The sequence below is a fragment of the Pleurodeles waltl genome, chromosome 9 (assembly GCF_031143425.1).
Source record: "Pleurodeles waltl isolate 20211129_DDA chromosome 9, aPleWal1.hap1.20221129, whole genome shotgun sequence".
Taxonomy (NCBI): Eukaryota; Metazoa; Chordata; class Amphibia; order Caudata; family Salamandridae; genus Pleurodeles; species Pleurodeles waltl.
Genome location: NC_090448.1, coordinates 429,009,626 through 429,030,371, shown reverse-complemented (window position 1 = coordinate 429,030,371; position 20,746 = coordinate 429,009,626). Strand labels below are relative to the sequence as shown.

Sequence of the window (20,746 nt, the reverse complement as noted above, 5' to 3'; positions counted from 1 at the left end):
TAAAACAGTTGACATAAGCAAGCCAATCCAAAGCAGCACCTTTGCCATGACACTGGAGGAGTGACACAAAAGGAAAAAAGAAGTTTGCTTGCAGTCTAACGTATTGGCAAACGTGCAATTATGCATGTAGCAAGGTCGATGAGCAAGGCGGTAACAAAACTGTCCCAAGGAGGAACAAAAGTAAAGTATTTACCAATGATAACAAAGGCTCATGATGTCCAAACAAAATATGCTTTATGCCTACAAGCATGCAACAACAAAGTGAAAATAACTTTATAAAAAAAAAAAAAGCAAATTCATGTATATTACAACCATGTGAGACATTCTATCATAAGCACTAGGGTTTTTATTTTATGTATCTTCTTTTGTTATTATAATCTAAAACTGATTTACCCTGTTTGGGAAACAGCCATTACAATGCAGCTGTTACCATGGATGGCCTTTACCACGCTTGTGTTACAATGCATGCACCATTACCACAAATAGCCTTTACCACGCATACCATTACAACAAATCATCTTGTAAAGGTATGCATGGTAAGGGCTATGCGTGATAATGGTGGTATCAAGCAGAATACTGGAAAAATATGTAGTTGCAAATGAGGCATATTATTTGGTTTTAATTCAGTAATGTGATGGAAATAAAGATTTGAATATGATCAAAACAAAACATGTGTGTGATAAGTATACACAGAAACCAAATGTCCATGTTAATTTTTGTTCGCTGTGTATGTTTAGAAGTAAAACTGAGTACCTGGTGCAAATTTAGTGGCCATTTCAAGGGGAGATTTCAATGGAAAATGTTCTCTGCAAATGACAGTACACTCCCCCACTCTTTGCTTTACTCCTAGAACAGAAAATAGGCCGGGACCAAAATAAAGTGGACCTTTTAGTGAATCTGATAGCTACAAAAGTTAGCCATGTTTGCAAACTAGGGCAATTTTGGAGTTGTAAAGACCAGATTTATAAGGGTTTTTCATGGCGTGGAATACTGCATGGATTTGAGCTGAGACCTCTCAGACCAGCCTTTCGGGCATTGCCTGACTGTCCTAAAGTACAGTCTGACCTTATTTACTGCTATATTTGGGACAATTTGCTTCAAAATGCAGCAATGGTCACATACTACAAACCTAGCATTCTCCTGCTCAATGAATGTAGCTAATTTGCTACACGTGTCCTTCTTGCAGTACTTTGATTTTCATAAACCCTGTGACTTCAATCACGTAACACTAATGGCAGCACCCCAACTCTGAAGATTAGTCCAGCACCACTGTAATCAAGGTGGTAAAAATAAATTCTACTTTAGGATCAACAACTATAAAATAAAATGCACTGCCGGACATTCCTTATTATCAACTCTCAACATCCCTTCGACAGTACATCAGAGAATACTTTCAGGGCAAGCCTCTCTTCTAGAGAAAATGAGGATTTACTTTTTTTTTTAACCATCTCTGGTGACACAATAGGCGATTATCATGGCTTCTACAGGGGGCAAGATTTCATCGAGTCTTTACTAATTTCCAAAACGATTAAGGGAAACAAATGAACACCCGTTTGCATTAAACTGGAAATCATTTCTTACTTAGTCAAACACAGCTGTTGTCATTTTGTACGAATGCTTCAGCTTTCTGCGCTGTGGTACTTAACTGAGCCCCTCGCTTGGCATGCTTACCAGGTTTCTGCCTTTCCATGGTGCTCTCCTGGCTGGTCAGCCCTCCAGAGGAAGAGTCCCCGCTCGATAACGCCTCGTGGCTGTGCTGTTGATCAAACGGCGCGGGACGCGGAGGGGTTCCGTATCTACGCACAAAACAATAAAATGCGCAAAGGCTTAAAACAGGGCGCCTACAGGTCTGTTGGAAAGGAACTAAAAACGACAAAATCTGGAACTCCGAAAAAGGGAGGGAGTGACGTGGAGAATTAAAAGTAGTTGTGAATACATCTTAACACTTCAAAGCACAGTGCTAAATATATCGTTCAGAACCTCACCACAAACACGTGGGAAAACGCATGCAGAGAAGTGGCGGGTGGGGAGACGGGAAGGGACACCCTCTCGTGTACGGTGATATATGTAGGTTGACTGGGAAAATGTCACTGGCGCGAAAGCAAAAGCTTACACCGAGACTGCAATGTGCCCATTCAACAGCTACTCCCCAGAGGAGCTCGAAACAGCATGCAGATCATGTCAGCTGTTAAAAGCTTGCTTTCCGGATATGCCTGCAGTCAAAGCCGAGTCGAAAATACAGGAATGCGCAGCACGGGTATGTTACATAACACTCTGCTAGAGACATACTTTCACCTTCTTTGGCGCAGCAAAATGTCGTAAAAACAAAGTGTGTATTTTAATATAACATTTTTAGGTTGATATGAAACAGCGACCCTCGGGTCTTCGCCACTTGTCTTGTTTTTTGAACTGCACTGCAGGCTTTAAATATGGGGTGGTATATAGAAACAGTTTTGTGTCGGCTTTATTGAATTTGTAGGTGGTAAAAGTTCGCGGCGATATAAAGTCAAAATAACAAAAAACGTGTCATTTAGTTGTCACAATTAACATACCGCAAACAATGTTTAACATCAATTCAAATACCTTCAAGCAAGTATCTTTATAGTTGACAATGTCAGCACTCAATATTTTCCGTAAAATGACAAGTGACCAGTTACTGCAACGTGCCAACCACTGTCATATTCATGAAAGAACAGATTAAAAAAACAATGGGACAACTATTAACATTTGGAATAGCTTCCTCCCCATAACTGTAAAGCTAAAAATACGGGCTAAAAAGACAACTTACATATTCCAGAATTTTCTAAAGTAAAATGATTTCAAAGCAAATAAATGTAACATCGTGCAGTTGAAAAATAATACAGAATAATTTACACAAGTTATTACTTAAGCAACAGCCCCTTTCAAAACACTAACAGATGGCTAGTATTTTCCTCCGAAAAAGGGTTGGCAGCCCTAGTCAGAGAATTGTGGTGTTTCAGAAGATATCACACCTTTATAAGCTGTGTACAACAGCAGTAGTAAAGCATATCCATGAAATAAATGCCTATTTACTTTTGATGTGCAGCTCTAGACTGCTTTTTTAATTTTCTCAAAAATACTACAGGTAAGGGCGGAGAGTACAAGGATGATTTGGTGGTTTGGGCCTGTTACGGACTAGAGATACAAATGTCACCCTTTTCCTACACACAAACATCGCCAGTTCCTATCCACGAACATGCGTGCACACACTTTCAAAAACATACACATCACTCGCTCCAAACAAACTCACTCTGCCCACCACTCACTCAAATTTACACAACTCTAACACTCTTACATACTCTTCTGTCTCTACACCCCCTTCATTCAGTTCAATTCAATTTTATTATCATGATTTGGAACTCCAAAGTGGTCCACATATAAAATGATACAACCATATAAATACATAATAAAATCAATACAATTTCTAAAAATGAATAAAACTCCAGACCATCAATTAGTTCCAAAACACTTCACACATTACAAGAACTTCCAATAAATGGCAGTATTTAATCTTGATATGACATAACTTTAACCTCCTACTACAGACGCAAATTCTTATATTCGAGGAGTCCCCACTCAATGAAATTGAGAGACATGCCCCTACCTTCCTTCTTCCAGAGAATCTCTCCTTATAAGCAGGACAACATAACATTTCATGGGTAATCAAGAGGCCCCACCTCCCTCAAAGCCCCAGAAAAACTCTAAAAGACCCCTACAATCCCTGCGAAATGTAATTTCTATGCCAGGGCCAAAGAGGCGATCTAATAAAAAAAGATCAATATAACTGCAAGAAGGTTTGAAAAAAAATTAAAAGTCCTGTAACAAAATCTTTCATTAGGAAGGTTATAACATGAGTCTAGAGCCTCTCTATAAGATCTAATATTTAACCGCAAGTAGAGGGGTTTCAACCATAATTTCCTCTGAGCAGCTAAAACTGGACAGACAAATACAATGTGTTTAATATTCTGTACCCCACCTTGACACAAGTCACAAGAATTAGTAGCACCACCCCATTTGGAAATTAGATCACTAAGGGGTACTCTATCAGTCTAATCAGTATTAAAAAAAAAAAAAAAAAAAAAAAAGAAATCGCCTCACACCGTGTGGAAGATTCCAAGTCAGGTAAGGTTGAACCACTTTCATAGACATTGACTTGATTAAATTCTCGAGTCCTCTTTTAGGGCAGCACGGCTCAAGATCTATCAAAAAACGTTTAGACCATGTCACCTCCTTCAAGATTTTTTGTAGGATTATAAGGGGTGTCAAAGTAATAAAGTCTGGGTCCAGCTCTAAAAGCTGAATAGTATATGTTTAATTTCTAAAGAACCTGGATTTTTCTCTCAAATTGTTAAAAATGTCATAAAAAGCCAGGTTTCTCAGTGTAGATTCCTCACTGTGTATGAGGCAATGTGCCCTTTGGATCACGGCGTAAGCCCCTGCACAAGGATATTCTTGATGCCAAATTCAAGCCTTAGGGCTGCCCCGAAGCTGAGTTATTGCAGGAAGCCAAGTGTCTTAGGATCCGGCCTTCTGTCATATCAAGAAAGTCCCATTTATCTATATCTATACATTCTACCGCATACAGAAGAGTAGCTGGGATCTTACCCTGATAGGCAGACAATAAAAGTGAAAAATGGTGTTTACCATTTGAATTAAAAAAAACGCTATATCTTGAGCATGTGAGAGAGCCTTACTAATATTATTACAAATATGATCTTGATCATTTATCGTAACCAAATTTTTTTTCCCCAAAAACAGATATGTATCCACCCGCTCCAACTTATGTTGTCCCAAAACCCAGGAGGAACAAATTTTCCTTCTGTTTTTTACCCTGTAAAGCATACAACCTGAGACTTAGATGTATTAATTCCCAAGTGGTTCTTCACAGAGTAAGAGTTTAGAGCAGCCAGACGTTGATTTAGGCCCTTCGGGGTGAGATCAAAGACAACTATATAATCTGCGTATGATAGACAGGCGATTGGTCGGCCACCGACCTCAGGGCTGTACTCATTTGCGCTCCTAAGGATTTTGGGGTGGTCATAGATATATATAAGGAAAATAGCAGTGGAGACAATAAACAGCCCTGTTTCAGACCATTTTTGGTTAAAAATGTTGAAGACAAGCCCTGTTATCCACCCATAAAGATTTTACACCACGTCGAAGAGTGAAGGGCTATCACCATTCGCAACAGGCAAGGCAGAACCCCTAGCTCCTGAAGTTTCCTCCACAAGATCTTCCTGTCCACCCTATCAAATGCGGTGGAATAATCAATAAACACCGCATACACTGCTCCCCCCCTAGTCTGGACATATTTCTCAATTATTGTTTGCATTATTAAGATGTTAACTAAGGTATTATGGGCCTCTCTAAAGCCTCCCTGTTCCACCCGAAGAGTATCATTTTCCTCTACCCACTCAGTTAATTGCGTTAGTATACTTTTCGCGAAAATCTTTCCCACTGCGTCTAACAAGGCAATTTGTCGATAGTTTAACTGTGCTGTTCTATCTCCTTTTTGTATAAGGAGAGTATAATACTACCCGTCCAAGATGCCGGAATATTACCTTGAGAGTAGCAGGCGCAAAATACTGGGTGAAGAAGTCTTGCCCAAAGCGAAGGCTCCCTTTTAATTAGTGTCATCGGAACCTCATCGGGACCCACAGCACCAGATGAGCGCATTGAATTTATAATCCTCTCTAGCTCAGACAAGGAGGGTGAGCCCGTATTGTCCATTTCCCCCTCCCAGTTTAATGCTGTCACCTCTTTCCCAGGGTCACAACCCGGTTTTCAGCATAAAGGGCCCGAATATACAGCCTCCAGTCATCCTCTGCTATCAGGGGGGCAAAAAGAGTTTTGCGATTTCCGCACCTCTCTGAATAATAGCGCAAAATTTACTAATGTTTTTCATTGCAGCTGCTTCCCTCAGTGCGATCCACCTATGGTCCACTTCTTTCCTTCGGATGGCCAGTTTCACCCGCAATCTTCTTCTCTTGAGTAGTGATATTTTCCTACTCCTTTCCATAGACTTGCACTCCAACTGTCGCCTTACCAATTTGTTAATTTCTCTATTCAGATTCACAATGGGTAGCTGAGCTTTTTTTTATTTTTTTTATCAGGTATGCTGCGCTCGGGCTGATTACACGTAATAACATGTCTCATTAATTTAGGAAAATAAATTAAGGCGTCCTTCCCCCAAACCTCCATTTTTCCCCTAATATTTTCCAGCAGTGGCTTCAACGATGTTATTTTAGCTGTAGACCAGTACATTCTCCTGTTTTTCCTATTAATGCTAGGTTTTACGCCTTTTATAGACCAAGGATCCACCATAACTAGCTGGGTTTTTAAGGTGAGTTTTAGAATCATGTAGTCACTATACGTGGTATCTATTATTACCATATCCTCCACTGTTTGAGTGATATTATACGAGGTGCAGATATACTCTATAACAGAACTACTCATAGGGGACTTATGAGTATAGGCTACGGGCAAGTCTTAACAGAAACGCCCATTCAGTATACTGCCACTAAGGGACCTCAGACCTTTCAATAAGATAAGTTCTCTTATCTGTCCTGATTCTGGGAGGAAATAGGATGGGTGGGATATTCATTGCTTTGTCCCTTTCTGGGTCACAATAGATGAGGAGCATAGAATTCGAAATTTTGCAATTTAAATCCCCCATTATAATCAAGTCTAAGAAATTTCCTAAAGGAAGAACTTGGTTAAGCATCTGTTGAAGGATAATGCCAAATTCCTTTTCAGGAGGGATATATGCATTTACGATAATCAAGGGGAATTTCCTACCCTTCTCCCCACAAACCTAGACTTGCACTATCTGAAAAATATTTGTAGTCACAGGAAGACTAATGAATTCCAAATTATATCTATTGCTTAAAAGCATGGCTATACCCCCTCTAGCACGCCCTTTTTTGAGGGGAATGCTTTTTTACTTAAAATCGTATAACCGGGGCATGAAAAATCATTGAAACACCAGGTCTCTTGAATGGATATCAAATCAATCTTCAATGAACAAATTACATTTAATTTTCCTAGTTGTTTCCCTAATCCTGCAGCATTCCAAGAGACCAGTGAGAGGTCAGTGTTAGTAACTCAACTGTATCAACTTGCCCCTCGTCTGAGACCTATTCAAAGCCCCCGCCAACCAATTCCAATTTTCATGTTTAGGACTGGTGACCTGATGTAAGGGGGTCTTACAAAACCTTCACCATCCTTGCACCCTGGAATAAAGAAACTTGCACAATTTCGCCAGAGGTTGATGAACATTTTCCCCCCCAGTTCCAATTACTATTGGGGGAGCCTAGACCATGAATAGAATATTGCCCATTGAAGTACGTTAACTTATCTCAAACTGGGATAACATCTACACTTCTACGTTGAAGTTGAGCACAATTGACCAAAATTAATTTCAAAACAGTTTTAGAGGTGAACCAAACCTTTGCCTTACACCCACCTAACACTGTGGTCTCTGGTAACTCCGTATGCCTAATAAGTTCATTATCCCTTCTAGGTTTTTCTCTAATATTCTGAATATCCAGTATAGAGCTAGAGACCGGAGCTCTTAATGAGGCAGTGCCAGGCAAGATTGCAACAGTTGAGTCAAATACACCACGCAGCATCACCGGGTAATCTGTCTGTCGGTGATCTCGCAATGACCCCATATCAGACACTTGCTGTAAAACAGAAAACACCTCCTTAGTCCAGTTTTTGGAGTTCTCCATTATGGGGACCTGATCCTGCACACCTGGATGTCCCACATACTCCCTTTCCTCAATCTTGACCTTCCTTGCCTTCTTTTTAGTGATTCGCTGATTCCTTTTTTCCCTACCTTTTCCCCTCTTCTCTTAATTGATTTACTGGCCTTTTCCATCTTGTTTCCATTCAGTTCCATCGACTTTAAGGAGGAATGATCTTTAGTAAGTAAGATTGTGAATGGAGCCACCCAAGTGTTTAGGGCGAATTCCTTTTCTGAACATCTTGGTCCACAGGTGCAGTATTACACACTGAACTTGTGCTGGAAAAAAGATTGTCTAGAGAATATACCATACTTTTGTGGGAAGCAGGATTCGCTAGTGTTGGAACTGCTTTGTCCAGTTGTGATTTTCCCGCTTGGGTACCTTTGTTGGAATCGGTGAACAAATCACCTATGTTCGTTAAATCCCCAACAGTTGAGGAATGCAAACAGGTACCATTTATGTTTAGTACCAATGATTGACATATATCCTTTACAGTCGTCTTGACCGACCGCTCAGAAGAGTGGCTCACATTTTGTTTTACTAATAAAACCTTCAGTATGGAAACTAGGACGTCTTGGGTGTGAGCAGAATTTAATGGATTTTTCGAGGAGTTCCAGGATCGACGAAAGGATTCTTTCGAGGCACTTAAAAGATTCAGAAAGGACTACGTGTTGATCCGGTGGACAATTCGGAAAGTTCCCTGTGCAGTCCAAATTCAGGGTTTCTGAAGACCTTAAATCTGAAAGGAAGCGGTCCGAAGGAGTACTACGAAAAAGTAGTAACATGGGAGAGCAAGGATTAGATTGAGCTACTATGGGCGTCGCTGGAAAGGATGGAGGAACAATTCTAGAGCCGAGCACCTCATCCGGGTCAATGTCGGGGAGGGTAAATTCCTGAATTTCAGCTTGGTTGACCCTACTAAGGAGAGGCGATGACATCAACTGAACTCCCCCATCAGCAGTGCCCTGATCCATCAAGAGATTTAAATCATTACCCTGGTCGGAACCATGGGAGATATTATTGTTGGTGCTGAGATAATTTCCCGCCTTACCAACCGATGTCTCACATGGGTCCTTTTGGAGAAATGAGAGGATAGAGTTCAAACTTTTTATGTTCAAATGCTGAATACCCTTATTTCTTAAAGGGTTCGATTTAGTTTTTTTACAGGCCCGACTGAGGAAAGACCTGTTGCTTCTCAAGCGTTTAGAAGTCATTTTTATTAATTCTGATCTTTTACTCCTCTTTATTCTACTTTACTCCTAAGTCCACTCTCCAAGCATACCAGTATTTACTTTCAAGAATTTTATTTGGCGTTCCACCAGGACCTAGTATAGAACTAAATGCAGTTTTCCAGCTGCACCTTGCTTCTGCACTCTAAATTACAATCGCCCCCTGGATCTCCAAAAAACACAGTCCACGGGCCTGAAATCACTCGCTCAATAGCAATGCAAACTTGCTGAAGCTCAACAGAGCAAAGCAAAGCCGGGCCAGGTGGAGCGGAGTAAGGAAAAGAAGGATAAGCCAGGGACCAGCAACACACCACAATGTCTCAGTGTCTGAAATACAAGCTCCCCTCAATTCCCAGCTCACCCAGCTCTCTTCCGCCCACTGCTCACCACGTCCTGTTGACCTGTATCCTCTACGCAGGCCAGCTCTTTAATGCTTTCTCAGTGCTGTTCGAATGCTTCCCCTGTGGGTGCGCAGAGGGGGTCTCTTCCTCTTTCCCCCTCTGCCTGTAGTTATCTTACTGCCTCAAGAGAAACGCTGCAGCCTTGCCCGATCTGTCTCAACTCCACGGGCCCCGCCGACCTTTTCCTTTGTTGACGAGGACTTCCTTGGACAGACTGCCCAAATCGGCCCGATTCTGCCCAGTTCGACTCATCGGGTCCCAACCTCAGGGGGCAGAGCAGGCTCGCTGGTGCTACCTTACGAGGCTCCGCCTCCACCTCTCCACTCCACGGGCAGGAGCCTCTTCCCTGCGGGCGCTGTCTTTGCGGGCTGTCGGTCGGCCATGGAGAAAGGTGCACACTCTGCTGTGCTACTGCTTGGCCTGCACGGTAGCTCCGCGTCGTCCAGGTATTTCCTGGTTCCTCCCGGCAGGGAGTGAAAAATGGAGCGCACTCTGCTGCACTACCGCGCTTGCCTTCCTGCACGGCAACTCTCTGTGTCTCCTTCGCGGCACCTTTCCCCGGCACCCGGTTCTTCACAGCCGGGCGGCCGGGGGTGGAGAACTCTGCTGCACTACTGCTCTGTCTTTCTGCTGCCTGCTTGCTTGCTTGTGTGACAGCTCCGCCTCTACGCATCATCGGCATCTCTCCGTCAGTTATCAATTACAACCGGCCTTCATTCTTACATAAACCACAAAACTATGCTAAAGTACATTCAAAACCACACATCACAAACACACCACTTAGACTGCACGTATGGATAATCCCCACAAACACTCTCTCCTTTTACACAAAATCCTTCCACTACCCTTTGCCTACCCCAAACACTCGCCATGCCAGCCCATTAAACCTTTTACTCAATTCTCTATCATACTATCTCCTTAATCGCTCCCCCTTCTTTTCACCTAAAACAGTAGTTCCCAACCTTTTCATTTATGTGGAGCCCCACTTTATCATTACTGGAAACCTGGGACCCCCACTGAATCATTATTGGAATTTGGGAACACTCCCACTGAGTCATTACTGAAAGCTGGGGACCTAATCTGTTAATATTATGTAATTTATTAAGCAGCTGCGGACCCCCTGAGGAGGCTTTGCGGACAACCAGCGGTCCTCGGACCACAGGTTGGGAACCACTGACCTAAAACACAGACCAGAACACTCTATATACAGCCCTAAACCACTAAGAATACCTTTTCCAACTATTCAGCCTATAACCATCTCTTCTAGCCCTTTATTCCCCTCCTAGGATCCACAGAGACTCTCCTCTAACACATTCCCACTTACCCTTTTTTTTCAACAAAGGATATAGGGTTCCTAGAGCGATCTGCGGAGATGTGAACTTGTTACCCATAAATTGAGAGGATTTTCTTAGTAGCATTAACAATTTGTTGAATGTGATGATACCCGGGTATGTAGCGATATCGGGTCTAGGGCCATCCCACTTAATTCCTCTCCAGGTTCACACACTTTGCACTCCTTGGAATTCCAAAAGGAGAGAAGATGAGGACAACAATATAAAAGGCACAAATTGTGCCACAAATGTAGCAAGGCTGTGCCTGCTTGCTTTTCAGGAACCTAAAAAACTTATGTCAACCCTATGTCTTTGAAGTCCGTAACTTACCAAGAGGTTCCAAATGCCTTGACTCCTTTAATTGACTTTGTCACATCGGGTATTTGGAGTGGCGAGGGTGAGTGCAGGAACCTCATCTCTTTCACGATTTAATTAGTGGAGATTCCAATTACACCTGTCAATATCTTAATTAATACTCAAACTCAAACATCAAGAATTCTAGAGTGACATGGGTTGCGTTTATGCGTAGCACCCAATGTGTCCAAGAAGACTAACTGCAAGAAACCTTAGAGTTAGGCAGGGGGACTTCAGGGATTACCCTTACATGTGATCAAAAACTGATTACTCGTATCAGGGCAGAGATGCAGCAATGCTGGTATTAGAAGTGTATGGTACAAATAGGGTCCTGTGAAGCTTCCAGAGAATATGTCAGATGAGTGGGGAGAAAGAAAATTGGTGAATTACCTGCAACTATATTTCTTCAGAATTGGTATCTTTCATAGATTTACATGCAACTAAATTTCTTCAGTATTGGTATCTTTCATAGATTTACATGCTTGAATAATCACCGTGGGAGTCCCACTGTTTCTTTTGATGTAGCAGTAGGTGAACTACCTTAGGCCCTAATGGCAATGGACAGTCACCGTCATAGCCTATGTTTTTTTGAAAAAAGAACCAAACTTGAACTACAACCAATCAGTGACAGCACCCTCTAGAACACTCCCAACCAAGGCTGATTCCCTCAGACTTTCTACTACGAGTGTGAAGTATTTATATGTTTGAGGGGAGCCTCTAAAGGGAGAAGGGTGGCTGCATGTGAATCTATGAAAGATACCAATACTGGAGAACTATAGTTACAGGTAAGTAATCAATTTTCTTCTCCAGTATTGGATCTATCATAGATTCACATGCTTGAATCAGAATAGCGAGCAATAACATTAGTCATGGTAATAATAATGATAATAACAATAACCATAGTAATAATAACCATAGTATTAATAGCCATAGTAGTAGTAGTAGTAGTAGAAGTAATAATAATAATAATGAGTAATAATATTAATACTTATGTCCTTATAACATACACTTAGCGGAAGATGGGGAAAAAGCAGAGGCTCACCTCAATGTAATAGATGTCTTAGCACTGCTTTTCCGACGGCTGTATCCATTTTATAGGCTTCATCCAAACAATAATGCTTCATAAATGTTTGTCTACTAGACCACATTGCTGCATGGCAGATATGCTGGGTAGGCACTTCAGCAAAAAAAACTGCGAATGTGGCAACAGCTCTGGTGGAATCGGCTTTAACCTTGCCCTGCAATGGCTTCCCAGCTTGCAAATGACAAAACTGTATCGTTAGCCCAATCCATCTGGCAATGTTCTGTTTTGATACTGGGAAATCTTTCTTTACATCCCCATATGCTACAAATAGCTGGTCTGTTTTGCGTATTTGATGTGTTCTTTGTAGGTAGAATTTTAGACCTCTTTTAACATCCAGAGAATGTAATGATTTTTCTGCAGCTGTTTGAGGATTCAGAAAGAACGTTCGCAGGACCACTGGCTCACTGAGCTGGAAGTCTGATGGGACTTTCGGTATATATTTAGGATTTGTTCTACGTATAATGATGTTTGATGTGAATTGAAGAAAATGGTCTTTGATGGTAAAGGCCTGAATATCACTTACTCTCTTGGCTGATGTGAGAGCCAGTAAAAGTGATGTTTTCCAAATAAGGTAGTTTAACTTGTGAATGGGCTAAATTGGTGGTTTCATGAGCTGTCCTAATACTACATTCAGGTACCACAATGGTGGAGGCTTTCAAACGGAAGGCAGTGCTCTAAAGAGACCTTTGAGAAATTGTTTCAGAATTCGGGTAGACCATAAAGAAGGTGCATCCTTAGAAAGTCTAAACCTGCTAATAATTGCTACCAGATGCGCTCTTAAGGATGAATGAGAAAGCCCGGATTTAGCTAGGTGGAACAAATAGGGGAGTATCTGTTCCGGTGGTGATGTGAGAGGGTGGAATTGTGAATTAACGCACCACATGCAGAAGCGTTTCCATTTAAACTTATAGGTTCTATTGGTAGTATGCACCCTCTTTTTTGCTAGTATCCCTCTGCATTCTGCCAGAATGTCTAATTTGGAGAATTAATTGAATTCAGGAGCCAAGCGTAGAGCTGATGGGTCAGGATGTCTGACTTGGCTCTGATTCATGGTTAGTAAGGCTGGTGTTTGTCTGATCTGAACATGTGGTTCTTCCCATCACAGAAGAAGTTCCATGAAAAAGAACTGTCTGGGCCATTTGGGGGCTATGATGAGAAGACAGCATTTTCCTGTTTTCATCTTGCTGAGCACCCTGTGGATCAATGGGATTGGGGGGAAAAGAGTAAGCATAAATTCCTGACCATCTCATCACAAATGCATTCCCTCATGATCCTTTATGGGGGATGCCAGCTTGCATGAAAGGGGCATTTCTTGTTCTCCTTTGTGGCAAAAAGGTCTAAGTTTGGCCTGTACCATCTCTGGAAGAGTTTGTTGAGAACCTGCTGGTCTAGTTCCCGTTCGTGATACGGAATGATTGTTCTGCTCAGTGAGTCTGCTAGGAGGTTGGACGCTCCCGGAACATGTTCTGCTTTTAGAGAAATTTGATTTTTTAAGAGCCCACTTCTAAATGCGCTGTGCCTGATGTAATACCGCTATTGATCTTGTTCCTCCTGATTTGTTGAAATAGAACATACTGGTGGTGTCGTCTGTTCGTATGAGGACTGCTGACTTCTGTATCTTCGGTAAAAAAAGCTCTGAGTTCTAGTTCAATAGCCCTTAGTTCTAGATGGTTAAAGCAAAGCTTCCTTTATGCTGGACTCCAGTTGCCTTTGATTTGCAAATCTTGAAGGTGCGCATCACAACCGTTGAGGGAAGCATCTATAGTTATGATGAAATTGGGAATTTGCTGCAGATATGAGCCCTTTCGATGGACTTGAATGTATTGTCCACCAAGACATGGCTGTTTTCATTTCTGAAGTTATCTGAATGGAATCCTTGAAGGAGCCGTGCACTTGGAGCCACTGTTTCTCTAGTTCTTCTTGAAGTGGGCACATATGTAGGCGGCAATTCTGGACAAGAGGAATGCATGAGGAAACCATTCCCATTAATGACTTGTAGATCTGTACTGAAATACACCTTTTTTGTAGTGAGTTTGTGAGCGATCTGACACGTTTTTAGCTGTCTTTCCTGAGAGGCAAAAGCTTTGTTTTGTATTGTATCCAGAACTGCTCCCAAGCCAGTCTTGTTGTGGGATGGAAATGTGATTTCTGATAGTTTATTAGAAGGCCCAGATTTTTGAATAATGAGAGGCAGATGGATGTGTCCTCTATTGCTTGATGGTGCGTTGAGGCCCTTACAAGACAATCGTCCAAGTATGGAAAAACCAGAAATCCTAGCCATCTTAGATAGCCACCACTGTGGACAGCATCTTGGTAAATATTCTGAGGACTAATTTTAATCCAAATGGCAAGACCTTGAAATGTAAATGGGTACCGGCTACCTGGAAGTGGAGAAATTGCGATGATTTCGATGTATTGGGATATGAAAATATGCATCCCAGCGGTCTAGAGATGTCATGTGATCACTGGCATTTAAGAAGTGTAGTATATCTTAAAGTGTTAGCATATGAAATGTTTGTTTATTTAGAAACTTGTTCATTGCTCGCAAATCTAGAACGGGACGCCAGATCTCCCGATGGCTTCTTCACTAGGAAAAGGCAGGAGTAGAACCCCTGGCCTTTCTGGAGTGGTTTAACAACCTCTAATACTCCTTTTTTTCAGTATGCTGGATACCTCTTTGAGGAGTTGTGTTAAAAATGGGGGTAGAGGACTTGAATGGAGGGGTGTTTGGAGGCTTCTGGAGGAACTCCATGGTGTGTCCTCTGGATACTACATCTAGAAGCCACTTGTCCGATGTTATCGCTGACCATTGAAGGAAGTGGTTTGCAATGTGGCCTCCAACTTTGGTTACAGGGGAGGGGAGGGTAGCTGGTATCATTGGTTTCTACCTGCTTCCCTGCCGCGGGCAGAAAGCTTTCCTCTTGTGGGGTGCTTGTGCACTGCTGCGGCTGGTAATCTGTACTGCTGCTGTTGCCCATATTGTGGTAAATAGGACGTCTGACCTGATTAAAATTGCTGTTTGTAGGTCTGATAGCCTCCGCAAAATGAGTATGTTCCTCTCCCTCTAACTCCTCGAAGGGTCTACTTTCTATATTTTAACATGCCCAGAGATTTGCTGTATCTGTGTCCACCTTGATGTACTGTAAGACTTCATCCACGTATTTACCAAAGAGGGATTCACCGTCATATGACATATCCAGTATCTTGGACTGGATCGCTGGACCGAAGGAGGTAGAATTTAACCATCCCTGCGTAAAACTGCAGCCCCTGCCAGTTGTCGGAATCTCTTTAGTCAAATGTCAATGGCCCTTCCTGGAGTATCTTTTTAGCCTCCACTTTAGAATCTTCAGGTAGGAGATCGATATAACTAAAAATATTGATCCACATCTGGGGTCATAACGGTCCAAAATGGCCATTGAATTTGTTGCTTTAACTGTCATGGCTGCCATAGTGTAGAACTTCTTACCGATGTTGTCAAGACAGTACACATCTCTATGAGCAGAAGAAGAGATGGTGTGGAGGGATTCTTCGACTGGTGTTGCACCGCCCGTGAAACCACCAAGTCTGGTTTTGGGTGTCCAATCAAACAGGTTGGAGAATCTTCTGTGGCTTTATATTTTTTCTCCAAACATGGTATCTGTGCAGTTATTGTAGCTGTTTTTTTTTAATGGATTTAAGGCCTTCCTACTGTATAAATTCTATACTCAGGTCAGCTCTTACCGACTTCTTAGCTGGTTCTTTGAAATTGTAAAGAAAGCAGTCTGTTTCCTTAGTAAGGAGAGGTAACTCAAAATGTTTTGCTACTCTCGCCATCAAATGATGGAATCTACCTATATCCTCTGGTGGGGAATCCACTGGCATCACGAAGGGTGGTGATTCGTCCCACTCATTAGGCTGTGCTGTATTATCAGGTATCTATCCCTCCTCTCCTTCGTCATCTGTAGATTGAGGGTTATCTTGTGGAGGTTGGGCTAAAGGAGTTGTCACATCAGGTACCAGTGTAGCTGGTCTGTCCATAACCCTTGATGGAATCGAAGCAGGGGTTCGAAGTAGTCTTTACGGCCTAGAAGGTTGCGTGATAGGCATTGCAGAATTTGAGGGTGGAAACCTTTGATAATAATCCTGCAACATTTTTTGCAGATTTGTCACCAAAGACACTGACATTGTATAGACGGATCCCTTTCAAGATAATCAGGTTGAAAAGGCTCTGCTTGACCTCTCACAGAGTAGTAGTCATCTTTATATTGATCATCTTCGTCATCTAAGTCCTGACATTTAACATGGAGCTGAGATGGACTGCTAACCAGACCATAAGGGCCTTTGTCATCTGAATCATCATTATCGCCATCCAAGAGGTGTTGAGGAGGATATGGCAACACCTTACTTGGGGAGGTATGGATTGGTAATATTACAGATGTTGATTTTTTCTTTAGTGGAATGAGAGATAACGGAAGAAATTTGTTTTCCCCTATTTTTTTCTCGCTTTTCAGTTGATGGTTTCCTAGTCGCCGATAAGGATGCGGTCGACAGCATTTTCGACGGTAATGTCAACGGCATCAGCAGTGATATCATGAATGGTGTTACTGGTGCTGTTGTCATTGACGGGTCCCTCGTCAATGGGTCGATTGTAGACAGGTCCATCGTCGTCTGTGTTCTTCTGTATATTTTAGCAGAGATGATCGTTGTCAATTACAGTGGCGACAAAGTAATAATCATTGGATACACCGCTGTGGTGAAGGTTGATATGGTTGTTGTTATTGTAGATGCCGTCGTCAATGAGTGTGTCATCGACTGTGCTCTCATCAATGAGGTTATTTTAACAGACTCCAATGGGAGTTTCCATCCTAATCGTTGATGGTAAGGATTGTGAAGCACTTTTTGGAGGAGCTTTCTTCATTGACGGAGTAGTAAGCTCAGCGTGAACCTTTCGTGAGGCCTTCATGACTTTTTTTGTGCCCAGTTGATGCATGTTTAAATTTTTTTAAGAACCTTTTCGGGTGGTTCTGAGGCATCACTCATCAGAAGAGGGGCACTCTTTTGCTTTTTGCAGCCATAGTAAGTCTGCTTTCTCTAGCTTTAAGAGTTTTGTGCGTAAAGGTGCGGCAGGTCTCACAAACTCTCCCCTCGTGTTCTGGAAGGAGGCAGTATATACACTTCTTGTGTGGGTCATCAAAGTGAAGCATTTTCTTCCCACAGGTGTCACAGGTTCTGAAAAGTCCTTTTTTGGGTAGTTGGAACATAATGTCCAGTCTAAATCTGTAGATTCTGAAACGTAATCTGGTCAGTAGACTTAGAAAGAGAAGAGTTTGAGCAGAGCTTAGAGATTCTCCTTTCACACAACGTGCAGTACAAAATCTGAGGGAATCAGCCTGTGCTGGGACTGTTCTAGAGGGTGCTGTCACCTCACTGGTTGTAGTTCAAGTTTGGTTCTTTTAAAAAAAGAACATAGGTAGGCTATGATAGTGACTGTCCTTAGCCATTAGGGCCTAAGGTAGAAAGTAGTTCACCTACTGCTATATTAAAAGATACCCTGGGTCTCCCCCCTCGAAATCGAAGACAGGGATGCTTCTAGCATGTGAATCTATGAAAGATCCAGTACTGAAGAAATCAATGTACTTTCGACCTAACTAAAGACTATGGACACTGGATTCTGTTAACCACAGACAGGACTTAATTCAATAACCTATTACCATGGGAGAGGTCCTCCATGTTACTGACAACAATATTTAAAAGACACAGATTAAGAAAAGCTTTTGAACAGTCGGACAAGCTGCTACACGAATGAGTCTGAAAAATGGCTTAAAGTGTCCCTACTTGATCACATCCTAGCAACTTTACTGGTACTAGATCAGCAACTTTTTGGGAGCAAGGCCTGCAACTTCCTTTTCATTTAAACACTGGCGAACAGTAAATAAACTATCACTATGCATTGTAAGATAACTAGTGGAAGCACTGAACATAGGGATAGCACCAGTTACTTAAGTGCAACTCCTGTCACCTTGTAAAGACGTGTAAGCAGCCAAACTCTCTGTACTTCCTCTAAATAGTGCAGGTAGGTTGCAATGATTCAGATCTCCCTTTAGTATTAATAGAAAGCTTTTACCCTAATCCATCTCCTGTGAAATGTATAGCTCTCCTCACTACTCTACTCTAACAGTGGATCCACTGCATAGCCCACAGCTGTGTACCTGCTTTTAGAGAGCTGCAAAGCACTGGCATGAGTCGCATCAGTCTGAAGATTTCCTAGGCCGTAAAAGCAGCCTGGTCCAGGCACCAGATCCACTGTGTCTTTGTTTCTTAAGGGCAACACCACCTTTACATGCCACACTGCTCTGCCTCCTAATTCTTCTATACTGAGGCAGCAGTGGAAGGGGTTTCTCAGGGCTACGGTTCTGCTAGCGATCATTATCTGGCCTCAGCTAATTACCTCCATAGCTCCTTCATAAGGCCATCCCTTTTTACCTGCCAGAAGAGTAGAAATAGGTGCCTCTCTGATGTACAGGCCATTGGCAATATCGACCTTTCTGGAGCATTAACAGATCATAGCTAGCTTTGCTGTTGGCAAGCCCCACCTCTCATACTGTCATATGTAACATAGTGTGTGTGGCTAGAGGGGTTAAGGTTGTGTTGTTTATCAGAACGAGACTCTCAGTGTTTTTTAGGGTTAGCATCATAACAAATGGTCGCTTCAACAGCAATTTTGTGAGGGAATTTCAAAAGATTTTTCTATTTGATGATAACCATTTTTCTTAGGAGCAAATAGACATAAGTTCCTTTAACAACGTTTTTTTTTCCCAGTGAATATAGGTTTTGCTCCAAAACACACTATGGTTTGTGAGCAATGCTTTACATCAAAGTTAAATTAATTTTACGTATTGTAGGCCACGGATAAACTTTTTTTTTTTTTTAAACAACTTGGAATACAGTTTACATGTTTCTCTCTATGGTGCGTTCCATCCTGCCGGACTGATTTGTGAAACTGAAGTACTCCTTTCATTTTTATTTTAATGATCTTTTGTACTAAATATATTCTGGAGTTTTTCATTGTTTTCCATTTAATTTATTTATGGCCTCTAGAGGGATAGATTTATATGTAAGCTTTAATCTGAAACAGGCTGCATCCCAAAGATACATTTGTCTTAGCATCAAGGTTGTGACTAAAAGGATATCATGTGCGCATTCTTAATAGGTGTTATAATTCCATATATCATAATTTTTTGCTTCAATCTACTTCTTGTTCATGTAATTTGACTTGAGTTAAAAAAACAAGGGCATTTTATAATCACCTTCATGTTCTTGAAGTTATTGTTCTACAACTTGGTGGCTGAAAAACGTGTTTTCAATAAGCTCATATGGTCAAGCATTCTTTTCTTTAATTTGCATGTGGTACTTGCGATATCAAACATGTCATGCAGATATTTTATTCAAATACTACATTTTTACCCGTGGTTCTTTTCCCTAATTTCAAATTTTTCTTTTCCATTTTAAAAAGTCACAAAAAGTATCCTTTTTCACATTCTCTGCATTTTGGCAAACCAGAATTATAAGCAGATGGAATTTGTTTCCTGCATTGTGAAATTACTTCTCACAAATCTTGTCTTTTATAGACTTACTTTGCTTTCTTATTGAAGGTTTAGTATTTTTTCTCTCTTCAGTCTTCATCACTACTGAATATAGTTCAATGTTACCGGAATATTTTTCTCACTTCTCTTCTTCTGCTGATGTATTGTGTTCAGTTATAGATCTTATTTTCTATCCTGATTCTTTAATTATGCCTTTTGCTTCATTCATGATTAACAATTCGGCTGTGTTCGGGTCTGTTCACATGAGTTACATTTGTTCTAGCTTTTTCCAATACATTTTCTGGGTATCCTGTCTTGCAATCTCGAATGCTTTGGCTCAATGTTTCTGATATTCTTTAACTGCACTGTTTGTTTAATATTTCAACATACGGAAAACTCGGTTTTAATGATGGTTGGTGGTAACATGGTGAAAATAGCATGCTGTTAATGAAAGTTTTCTTTGAGAGTAAAATAGTCTGCATTTCGGAATTTTGAATTTAGATTTCTGTATCCATGAATGTAACTCTTTGGTTACTTATGTCACATTTAAATCTCACATTCATATTTAGTATATTTAAATATTCTGAGCTCAGTTGTAGCACTAACCCATTTTTTACATTACCAAACCACTTTCAAAGCAGCTGTCATTTAGATGATGATGTAACGTCAATTAGGGACAGTCCCATCCATCTGGAACATAATACAAAATTCCACATAAAGGCTTCAACTGCTGGATGAGGAGTTGTAACCCTTTCATGACTGCAAAAAGCACAACATTTGCAGCACCTGACGCTTTTAATCTCGCCATCCCCAGAGTTTTGTGACAATGTTAAGGGCTTTGGAAAATTAAAGTACTGACCTCTCGTGTGTATTTCTCCTCTCCGTTTCTGTGCTCTAAACGTGTGCTCTTGTATTAGGCTGCACGGGTAAGATGTCACCACATGCCATAATTTCAGTGTTAATAAACCATGCCTATTTTCCTGCAAGGTACACTGAAGTATGATCCACGACTGTCA

At 41.4% G+C, this 20,746-nt stretch overlaps 1 protein-coding gene across 4 annotated transcripts in view; it reads right to left on the bottom strand.

Moving 5' to 3' along the window:
• The window catches only part of SIPA1L3 (signal induced proliferation associated 1 like 3), a 635,337-nt gene that overhangs the window by 159,172 nt on the left and 455,419 nt on the right, over window positions 1–20,746 (bottom strand). For all 4 annotated transcript variants that reach the window (XM_069207242.1, XM_069207245.1, XM_069207243.1 and 1 more), the window contains exon 13: window positions 1,672–1,796. In XM_069207242.1, coding sequence (XP_069063343.1) covers window positions 1,672–1,796 — 125 coding nt within the window. The remainder of the gene's footprint in view (window positions 1–1,671; window positions 1,797–20,746) is intronic.